General features: G+C 34.2%; 2 protein-coding genes across 2 annotated transcripts in view; one reads left to right on the top strand and one right to left on the bottom strand.

Annotated features, from left to right (window-relative positions):
- LOC130637296 (RNA-binding protein 8A-A-like) overlaps window positions 1-12,192 on the top strand; it is a 67,347-nt gene that overhangs the window by 5,811 nt on the left and 49,344 nt on the right. The gene's annotated exons all lie outside the window — the stretch shown is intronic.
- LOC130637248 (stimulated by retinoic acid gene 6 protein-like) lies at window positions 507-2,798 on the bottom strand. The gene has a single exon (XM_057446915.1). It carries the CDS (start codon window positions 2,746-2,748, stop codon window positions 1,132-1,134), a length of 1,617 nt encoding a protein of 538 aa, XP_057302898.1. The 5' UTR covers window positions 2,749-2,798; the 3' UTR covers window positions 507-1,131.

Below are 12,192 nucleotides of genomic sequence, written 5' to 3'. Positions count from 1 at the left end.
TATTTACGCGTGTTTTGGAAATAACCATAACAAAGAAAATAGCAATAGCTATTTAACGCTACACATGCCGAAGGGAGTGAAATTAGGTGTGGGGGGCTGGGGGAGCAAAAATGCCGTAGCTGGCATATTAACCCACTAAGCCTGAGCCTTTGTGTAGCTGAATTTCTCCCGTTTTTAAATAAAAAGATCACATTTTGAGAAAATTTTAAGCAGGTGGGTACACCCACCATTTCAAAATTTTTGATTTTTTTATATATTAGGAATTTTCGTACGCCTTACAAAATTTCGTTTTTTTCCCCGTTTCATGATGTTTTTGTGTGGTTGGTGCCATGTGTGGTTATGTTTCTTGATCCAAAATAGTCAAAAGAAAATATTTCGAAGCACAAAATACACGTATGTCTCGCTAATGTCTGATTTTCTGTGTAATCAACGCCTTAATCAGTAAGTAAAGGGCGTCTGAAAAGTTAAAATATCACTAAAATTGTCAAAGCAAGAAATAATTTGATTATTTTTCGGCGAAATAAGTAATATATGCCAAACAGTGCATCTTTGAAAACTCAAAAACTATTGTTGACAGTCATCGCTAAGGCATGATTTTAAATTGTTATGTAACGGACATCATTCGTAGCAAAATATTATCACTTAAAACCCAACATGAAAGAAGTTATGTGGGTAGGGCATTTAGTGCTACACTCGCACCCCTCCGCCCTCCTATAACCCACATCAATCGACTTAATGATAGATGAGAAAAAGCTAATAAAAACGTCCAATCAATGTTCGATATATATATACAATGTATATTATGTCCGTGGATCTGTGTTGAACAAAAACCTAGATATCAGAAACCAATAAAAAAATAAAAAAAGGGGTAATAATATAATAAAAAAGATAGCTCATATTCAAGAGGGTGTTTATTATGTTTTCCACTTTTCCAAGTTGTCGTCGCCATGTTATTATATAAAAATGTTAGAATAATAAAAATGTTAGAATAATGTACATTTGTCTGTGTTGTTAAGTTGTTAAACTATCGTCCTCTCCCCACCTCTCCCTTTCGGCGACACAACGAAACGTTTAGACTGAGAAGTAGAGAGTCTTTTGCGAAGCCTTCATGAGATATTGTGATTTTACGTATTAAAGGGCTCCATAGGTGCTTTGCTTTGCCTTTATTCGATGTTGCATCAAAACTGGATTTCGAATTAACATAACGGCAAGATGCCATCGGTTGAGTGCTCTTGGTGATACTCTGTATGAAGTAGGAGAAATCCTGAAAATCTTGGTGTCGCGTGAATTAAAGTATCGTTGATTGAATACCAGCGCAAAAAGGATGTGGCAGAAACATCTCATAATCGGATTCTTATGAACTCCTTCCATTTTCAAGAAGCTAAGATATGCCAGATGACCACGATGGAAGCGTTTGAAATATTTCGGATTCATTACAATACGATCAATTCTTCCCAAGCAAACAAGACTTACAATGGTGGATAAGAAGACGGTGTACAAACACGAGAACACACCAAGCAGTAAATTATAGAACATTGAAAAATAAAGAACAATGTGATACAATCCCATCTTCCTGATAAATTCTTGATCGTTCTTGATTCTCGGACTGAACACAAAGAAAACTAGACTGCGTTGTACGATGTAAATCACAATCGGTATAATAAAAAGACCATAAACCTTTTTTAATGCTGGAACAATAACTTTTTCATAGCAATCAGGACATACCTCCATCAGTAAAATGAAAGGTATTGCGATGAATAAGATAAACATAAGATAACACACCACTATTCCAAACACCATATGGGCAATGAAGTAACCAGGAAAAAATAGATTTCGCTTAATGGTCGAAGTATTTGATATTGTTATTTCTTTGGGACCTTTTTTGTACACATTTCTCATATCTTTTCGATGAGTCTTCTTGAAGAAAAATAACTGTAACATACCAATCAGTAACACAAAGGCAGCCGATGTTATTATGGCACGAAACATTGCTCTCTGAATCACCAAATACCTTTCTGAGTATTTTATCATATAATGCAAGTAAAACAGACCAGTGATTGCAATCTGATAAAATGAAGTGATGATAATTATCACAGATGATAAAACGATCGTTGAAAATTTAAAATAAGGATCTTTTTTATAAATATATTTGGTAAATAAATTTAAAGAGCCTTCAAAGGGAGATGGATTGAACAGTTTTTTAACATACTGTTGCTGATATTTTTTCAGTATTTTATCTTTACGTTCTTCATGAACGCCTGTTTTTATGCTTTTAAAGATTTGATGAATAAACTTGAACATAATCCCAAAAGAACATACAATGTCTGGTAAAATCGCAAATCCTGACAATACTTGAACACCCAGCTGGGATTCACCTTCACATTTGACATGAAACAAGCGGACAAAAATCCCAATTGTAATAAACATTGTATAAATGGCACCAAGAACGGATGCTAAAGTAACATACGGAGAATGGATGCAGGTGAATATGGGGAAATAAAGAAAACCAATTTCTGCTACTGACACAAGATTTGTTAACGGTATAAAAACCCAACTCTGTGTCCCAAACATTAAGCTTTTCTTAGATATCAAAATTTCAATAAATGTGTTTGCAATGGCTCCAAATGCCAGAACAGTGGAAGTCCTTTTGTGATCATTATTTGTGAAAAAAGAAAATGGTAGCAGCGGTTTTAACTTTTTCGTTTGTCGATATGTATATAACTGAAGTATACATATTACATGGAACATTGGTCAAATGATAATACAACTTGTAATTGAACTCAGATCGGCACAATGACATTTTCTGAAACAATAAAGAAGTTATTAACCGAGTCGTAGTACATTTGAGCGTAATATAAAAAGTAGGTTAGGTAATTAAGTTAGGTAATTTGAGTAATTCAAATTCAAAACTTCTGTGAAAGACCATATACTACTCGCGCGCTAAAAGAAGCTTTAAAGTAAATCAATTTGTTTGATAAAACCTCATAAAAAGTAGCAACAAGCTGAAAGGACCGTGAATCTGACAACAGTAATGCGTAAAAATTGTCCGGAATTCTAGTCGGATCCTGCCCCAACAGAACGAAAGAGGTGAACACATAAAAAATTGGACATTAAATGGCACGTTTTAATATCTACTAAGACATTCTAACGTCATGATTCATTGAGTGTTTATGTTTATATTGCTTACTTAATTACCAACTACAGACAATTGACATGATCAAAATTTAGAAAATTCATCATTTATGTTTTTGTTCTGTAAGTGGCAGCATAAATGATGGACTTTGATATTTAGTTGTCAATTTTGCACGTCCAGTAAGTGTATATATAATAATTTTTTGTTCTTTTCTCAACTGCATTAACGTAACCAAGTCCGTGTCTAACACTGTGTGCTACATGTGCTGTTACATCAAACCCTTAATTAAGAAAACCTTACAAACATAATAACCAATGATCTATTAAAAGATAGATCTAAACCCCAAGCCCCCCCCCCCCCGGTCATAAGATGTTCGAAAAACCCCGGACCGAATAGGGTTAACATAGCCTCACTATAACATTATCAAATTACACAATCAAATTATATCTCCATTTCATAGGTCCAAATTCATTCGCTATTTTATGTTCTTGGCTAAATTTTTGTATTTTTCTTACGGACAACTCACAAATCGAAAGGTTTATAATAAAGTTAAACCCTAGGGATGGAAAAAGCAAGCCCATTTCACATTTTAATATTTCATATAGTTAATAATCAATTTTTTTACACAATGGAACGTGTTTTGAACTGCTTGTGACTTCAGGGATTCTGGATACCTTAATATTGCTAATGTATTTTTAAAGCGGAGGAAAAATACACATTTGTGAGTCATACTTAAGGCCTAATAACACAGCCATTAAGATCGATTTGAAAAAAGGAATATACCCTTACGGTTCCTTCTCTATGTTTCCTTACTTTTAAGAAGATTATAGCTAAAATACCTTTCAGCAAGAGCCCTGCTCAAATATAAATTTATTTTCACAATTCTTTTAATATTTTCTGAGTGAGCTATTACAAGTGCGTATAATGTCAACCTCATGTTTGTTAATGTCGTGTTTGTGACATAAAGAAATGTTCAGGATTAAATTAATTAACGAATTTTGTGAACAAAACTGGCAACATTGACTAAGGAAAGTCAATAAAATACTTCGCCCGTCCTTAATTTATCGCCTTTTGTGTGCCTCGCTACTACTGTTACCATTTTGCGTCACAGACGCATGCGAGTATTGTAGTATTGATTTATCCAAAAAGTATTTTCTTGTTTTCAAGCTTTTTATTAACACAAATATCTTACCGTAAAAGAGAACTCAAAGCCAACAAAACGTGCTTAAAAGGGAGTCGCTGTTCGTAATTTAGATTTTTATATGGCATTTGTCTATAACTGTTTGTTAATTTTTCTGCTTCACAGCAGAGATTTTAAAAATGTGTTTGTACTTTCGTGGAATAATAATGTTTAAGCTCCTGGCACGAACTAACACCTCTTCATCAACACCTACAAATTTACAAACTTTAAACCACAACCCTATACACAATGTATTTGAAATTATCAGGGCGTACAAGAGCACAGGAGCAAAAATTGCCCTCCCTTGCTATATAATTTTAATATAAAATTAGTACTTCACATCGACATCGACAATACAAAGTTTATCTGTTTTAGAGTGGAGTATGCGAATACAACGACATATTCCAAGTTTGCTAGAATCTTACATCATTTACAAACATATCTCTGTTTAATTACCAATTACTTTTTTAATACATAAAGTGGCATTCTATGCTTTTAGAATCATATACAATACTTATTTTGTCATTGAGAATGTCATTCATGTATTTCATATGCACCAACTGAATTAAATTGTCCCATCGTCCTTTTATATATGAAGGCACATTGCATATTACTTCGGCATAACTCAAAAGATCTGCAACACTTTAGAATTCTATACTAAATCTTTCAAAAGATGCTCGGGATATCTGACTTGTTGATCTTAACTATATATGACATACAATTGTAGATAAATACCGCCTAAACAAAGATACTGAAGCTCCCTGTAAAGTAGTCTGTATAATATATGTAAAAAAGATTACTGCATTGTCATTGTATGTTTAATTTCTTGCCTTTTCTTTTAACGAAAAAAAATTATTTTGCATGCTAACTGAAATTCCTCGAAAACAAATTAATGAAATGAATTTTTCCTATCAAGAAATTGCATATATAGAATAAGATACCAGAAATCAGTCATGTAGCACTGCATCGTTTGAACAAAGAATCAGACGTATTACCGGATCAGTTATTTATGATGTATATCACATTTCTGAAAATAATCCTGCCAAAAGCTGGTTAAGAAATTGCTATCCTTATAGATCTATATTATATGCACCAGCTGCATTAGTGGGAAAAGAACTCTTTATTTAAACAATTTTGGAAAACTTGATTTTATAATTTATCTCAAACCAGAACTTACAAGTTATTTTCTTATTCAGTTTATTTAGCCGAAAATAAGAGCCTTAATTTCTACGTTATCTCGTTTAGACTGAGGGCGTCATTTGAGAAATAAAATTTAGTGAGTGGAATCATCTTTAGTATTCTGTGCTCAAGAGTAGGGGTGATTTCAAAGCCCTAACGTGTGAGATACAGAGAGTAAAGCACCTAAGTTATCCTCAACATACCCATCTTTTACTTGGTCTGACTTTTAACGACCATGTGGCTTAAACAAGCAATCATTAACTCCACACGCAGGCTGTGTAAGCAAAAAGTTCTTGGACCTAAGCCTATAACCTCAATCACATCTAAAAACATTTCTTTTTCTCTCGTACACGAGACACGTTTACTTACTTTTCTTAGGAACTGTTTCTTTTCTGCGGTTATTACTCGAAATATAAATTCTTCAAAATTTTCAGCAATTTCTGCTTTTACTAAATACAATTCAGTTAATTTTTCGTACGCATTTTTCCGCGATCTTGCTGATGTTATTACGTTTTCCTAAACTATTTCGGGTGAGATAAATTTTCGCGGATCAGCATGTCAGTCCTTTTTTGCGGGTATTTAATTTTTTCCCGCAAAACTTTCTCTCTGTTATTGAATTATTTTTCTGTGATTTGCCAATCATTACAATTCTGAAAACAGATTCATGTTATGCTGTGGTTTTAAGTACACTCCCATAGCGTAATTACTAATAATAATAATAATAATAATAATAATAAATATTTAAAGTGGCTAGCCCAGAAAATCACAAAAACCTATAGTTAGTGGATTGTTTCCACTGGGGGCCACTAGAACAAAAAAGAAACAAAAAATGATAAACCTTAGACTGCCTCAGCTCAATCAAACATAGTAACATTTATAATCTGTGAAAATTGAAAAGAAAAAGAATAAAAAACAAAAATTAAAAAATTAAAAAGTGATCTCCATTAGAATTTGCCAAATACATTAGAGATGGAAGTCTTAAACGAAAGCAGACTTCCATCACAGCTCACTTGGTCTGGAAGATTATTCCACACTTTTGCAGCTCTAAATGGGAAGGCTTTTTTGCCAAATTCCGTGTTGACCAAGGGAAGTGTGAACCTGTTTTTTGAAGCTCCTCTTGTTTGATGATTATGACAGTTTTTTGTCAAAAGGAATTTTGAGCGCATGTAATCAGGAGCAATGTGATTCATGGCTTTGAAAACTAATATGGCATCGTTTTTGATGAGTAAATTATTCATTGAATATTCCCTCTCTTTCCCAAGAAAGGTACGGACACATTTTAATCGTTTTTCTAGTTTTCCCAATCTACCTTGGGTGGCACAAGCCCATGCCGAGGAGCAGTAGTTGAAATATGGCATGACAAGTGCATTAATTAAAAGGTTTTTTGTGTGAGGTGTTAAACAAGATGCAATGGTTCTAATTTTAGAATATTTAATTAGTATTTTTCTATTTATGTCATTAATGTGCTTTTCCCATTGCATTTTTTGATCAAATGTTACCCCAAGATATTTAACTTTTTCGCTCCTCTTCAAAGGAATACCCATATAGTTGATAGTTTTGTTCTCAACTTTTTTTAACTGGCTGTGGTTGCCGAAAAAGATTGTTTCAGTTTTGTCCGTATTAATAGTCATTTTGTTATTATTCAGCCAGAGGTCGACTTGCGAAAGTTCTAACTCGACCTGGGAGACAAGGGTATCCAAGTTTTTATGAGACGAAATAATTATTGTATCATCCGCATATAGATGGTGGTAGTTTGAATTGATGACAGATTTTAAGTCATCAATATACAAAAGAAAGAGCAGGGGCCCCAACACAGATCCCTGCGGCACCCCAGAAGCGTCTTCATGAAGCAGATCTGATCCTGTGTCGTTTACAAGAGTCAGCTGCATTCGGTCCGTTAAGTAGGACTCGAACCAGTCAAAGGCAGCATCTCTGATGCCAAAACACCATAGTTTTTTTAACAAAATTTTATGATCAACAGTGTCAAAAGCTTTTTTAAGGTCAATGAGCACAGCACAAACAAAGTTATGTTGGTCAAGCTCAGTAAGAATAAAATCAGAGACATCGACTACTGCAGTTTCTGTGGAAAAGAGTTTTCGAAATCCGGACTGTCTGTCATTCAGGAAGTTGTGCTCAGAAATAAAATGAGACATTTGCTCATGCACTAACTTTTCAAAAATTTTCATAGGAATTGGCAAAATGGAGATAGGCCGATAATTAGTAGGATCTGTTTTATTGCCACTTTTAAAAATAGACGAGACCCTTTTAGTCTTCCAACATTTAGGTACATAACCAGTAAATAAAGATTTGTTGAAAAGACTTGATAAATAAATACTTAAAACTGACGAACCTGCTTTTAGCAGTCGTGAACCAATTCCGTCCAAGCCTGTAGCTTTATTAAGTTTTAGTGATCTAATTATTTTTTCGACACTTTTGGTCTCAATACGAGCCCACCGAAAATCGTGTCCGCTAACAGGTGGATTAACATTAGTAGTGTCAGAAGAAAATTTAGAGGCTAGTTTGGCACCAACACTGACAAAAAATGAATTGAATGTGTTGGAAATTTCTTTTGGGTGAGAAGTTTCTGTACCATCGTTTTGGACTACTCGTTTTATCGAGGTAGTATTGCCTGACTTATCAGGAACCAGTTTTTTTAGGGTTTTCCAAAGTTGTTTTGGCCGTTTTTGAAAGTCCTGCAAAACGTCATTATAGTACTCGTTTTTGAGTCGATTTTTGAGACCTATTACCTGGTTCCTTTTTTGTTTGAAAGCTTCCCAGTCTATGATGGATTTTGTTTTTGATGCTTTCCGTTTCAAGAAGTCTCTTTCTTTGATGGCTATTATTAATTCATCAGTGACCCATGCCTCAACACGGCCAGAAAATCTATGTGTTTTGAAAGGGGCATGTTTGTCAGCCACTGTTTTAACATTTTTATTCAGTTTCTCACATGCTTTATCAAGGTCATCATAATTATTAAAATATGACCAGTCTAAATTCCTGAGGTTCTTCAGAAAAGCCTCTTCACTGAAGTTCTTGTAGCTACGAACCTTGCATGTTTTAGGTTCAAATTTTGGCCTTTTGAATTTTCTGATCACATAAACTAAATTGTGATCACTGATGCCTAAATCCATGACACCAGTTTTAGAAATACAAGAACTGTTAGAAAGTATCAAGTCTATAAGAGTGCTACTATTTTCAGTAACACGAGTTGGCTCCGTAATATGTTGTTTTAGGAAAAGAGTGGAGCATAATTCCTTTATTTTGGAGGAAAGAGCATATTTTGAAAGCATGTTACAGTTAAAATCTCCCAAGATAAAAACTTCTTTTTCTTTTGGGAGCTAGTTAAAACACTGTTTAAAATGAGTACACAGGTTTTCGGTACTCTGCAAATCACTACCTCCAGGTGGCCTGTAAACCCCACACACGTAAATAGGTTTAGTTTTTTTTTCAGGCACACTTTCACACATAGTGATTCAACATTTTCGAAGTAAAGGTGTTTCAAAAGGTGGCTATCCAAGTTTTCATTAACAAAATTTAGAACACCCCCACCTCGTCTATTCCGATCATTCCTATAACAAACATAGCCATCAATTTTAACGTCATTGTCAGTGATGGTGTCATCAATTTTGGTTTCACAGATGGAGAATACATCAAGTTTTGTTTGATGTAGCAGAAGTTTAACATAGTCTAGTTTGGATGACAGACCATTAATGTTGAGATGGGCCATTTTTAAGCCCTTCCCATTTCTGATTGCCTCAAAATCAAAGTTTTCATCAATAGTAATATTGATGTTGTCCGGAATTTCGTCACCAAATGACTCCTCATTAGCAAAGGGCAAATTACGAGAAAGACAGGGACTGCAAACGAAAAACAGTTTATCTTCAGGAGTCTTTATAAATTGTTGATATTTTTTATCAGAAATACGCTCACATTTTTTATGAGCCCATAATCCACACTTGTCACAAGAAAGTGCTTTGTGTGTTTTTGCCACAGGTTTTAAGCATGAAGAACAGGGATACTTAACAGGACCTGGGTTGAGGCAGATGTCCCCTGACAAGAGGATTAAAAAATAGAAATACTTGTGCCTGCTTGGCTTAAGTTTTGATAAAGCCATTAATTTTAATTGGAGAGTGAGCTGGCTTTCAGAAACTCTATTGCAGGCATCAAGTGAAGAGATAGAAAAGAAACTCCTATCTAGTCGACTCATTTCGTTGTTTTTGGGTGAGCTACTTTTGAACGAAGGTTTTGTATTGCTCAAAAATACAACGAACACAAAAATCAGTTTTAGCGTAAATGTGGGGTTTCCTACCTGAGTAAAGTTATTTTTAAGTCGTAGAGAGATCATTCTACGGTTATGTGCTCTTCCAAAACTATGTTTGAAGGATCTGAGGCAAGCCCATTTCCTTACGATGTTACACAGAAGGAGCAGCAGGAACCCACAACACAGCAAAGCTACCATATTAGATGATAGATGGATAAAAAACTGACTGGGATAAAAACAATTTATTAACAAAAACAATAATTTAAAAAACTTACAAAACAACAAATTAAAGAAATGAAAAGATATAAATGAAGTAAAGAAGGCAGTACAGTATATAAGACTTAGCTGTCAAAGCAGGAGCTCTTCAAGCTTTAGTCTTCTTTTTTCTTTCTTCGACTTAGCGCGCCAAGACCGGAGCGTTTTAGATACGTCCGACCTCAACGAGAGCTAAGCACGGAATGAAGGGATGAAAAGCCAATATAAAAACCTTTTACAACGAACCAACAACAGAGATATTTATTATTGTTACCCCTCAATTACATTACTTGTTTTTTTATTCAGCTCCAACTATTTCAAACACCTTTTGTGAGGTGAAAGGTGTAAAAAGCCTTGTTGACTCAAAGCCATTTGAGGATAATAACCAACGTTATTATCCTACGTATAACGTAAAGATAAACATCTATTTGTGGAGTTCTGTAAAAAATGATGTTTCTTTTGTTAAAATTATGGCGCCGAAAGATAATTTCTTTGATAGTATCATCTTTTTATTTCAGATGAATTCGAGAATCCCAAGACATTTCTGCATCAATGATTTTGTACAACTGAATTAATTCTTTCACAACAAATTTTGTAGAAACTATTTTTTCACACAGCTAAATTTCTCGAATGACTTTATTAATACAATCGAAAATGGAGTTAACTCTCGTTTGAGGTTGCACATTTAACTTAACACATTCTTCAGTAAGTTTCGAACATGTTTTGCATACAAAGATTTCTTCGATAGTGAGTTTCGAATTCTGCATAAGTTGTTTCTGTTTTTTTACAGGACTGTTTAAAATTTTTGACCTCGACTGTTAACAAAAGTAGTAAATTATATAATTCTATAAACACTAAACCGAAATTCTTATTTTTTTATTCTTATCTAACTTAGACGGTTGAAAAATAATATAATAATGTACCTAAACATTACCCTCGGTCATTGCACCGACCTCGTACGATATTATACAGTACAGCCCGGGGTAATCGGTTATTATTGTATTGTTACTGTGTTTGATGCAAAATGTCTTCTCCCAGGTTTTATTTAAAGATTTTTTTCACAAAATATAGTTCTGTCTGTCACGTGAAATAGGTTTCCGGTATACATATAGTGTAATCGAGGCAAGACCTGAAAGGGACATTCAAAAATAGGTATTATCCCATGTTATTATCTTGAACTAGCAAAATGTCTCATGTAGTGCGTTAGATACATGCTAGAACAAACCAACGCGTTACTGTTACTGTTAAAATTGGTCCTCCACTTCTGCGCGCGCTCCCAGCGACCAGGCGTAATGGTAGGATCCAATCCTATTCGCCAGGCGCCAACCAAACAAATTGCTTTATTTTTTAAGTTTTAAACTTTCGATTTATTTTGACCCGGTTTTAAAATTATTTTTATGTAATTATCTTTAAAAATTTATACTGTATTATTTGCTTATTTTAGGGATGCTAGCCCCACAGAATAACTGCATTAGCACCCTTTTTATTGTTCACCTCCTTCGCCATGAAATGTTTTTTCTCAACAATACACCACAAAACCGCAACTCGTCGTAAATCTTTAAAGTTTTAAGATTTTATCAAAATTAAAGTCTCCTCAAATGTACAAAAAATAATCGGTACGAAAAATACTTCAACAATTCTGCAATACACTTAACATTCATAAGAACGAAACGAAGACGTTTTAGGGTATCAATATTAAATATTATTGCTTGTGGTGTAGCGATATCCGTTAATGTTTTTTATACCTGCGACTGCGCTTTGAGATTTATACATGACTACTGAAAACGTTATGAAATTTAAGTTTGACCATAAAAGTTGCATCCTATTAAAATTAAAAACAAACAAACAAAGAAGAAGTAGACGTAAGGAACAAAAAGCTTATTCTACGTTCATCAGTTTAGAATAGACGAAAGAGCCTATATCCAAAATGCGACTCCGTGTTAATATTTAGACTAGCCGGGGAACCCGGCGGGTTAATTAACCAGCGTTGAACGCCTGGGAGAGCGATTAATAAGAACCGTAAACTGTGCAACACCATCAAGTGAGCGCTTAGATTATATAGTATGTCGTAAATCGAGTGAAGCGAACAACATCATAGTGTTTCTGGTGTAATATATTATTAAAGAAATAAGATTTAGCTGAAATAAAACAATATTTTTCCCCAGTGAAAGTTTAGAAATGAAT

The sequence above is a fragment of the Hydractinia symbiolongicarpus genome, chromosome 1 (genome assembly GCF_029227915.1).
Source record: "Hydractinia symbiolongicarpus strain clone_291-10 chromosome 1, HSymV2.1, whole genome shotgun sequence".
NCBI lineage: Eukaryota > Metazoa > Cnidaria > Hydrozoa > Anthoathecata > Hydractiniidae > Hydractinia > Hydractinia symbiolongicarpus.
The sequence above is the reverse complement of the archived record's forward strand: the minus strand, read 5'-3'. Positions and strand labels throughout refer to the sequence as shown.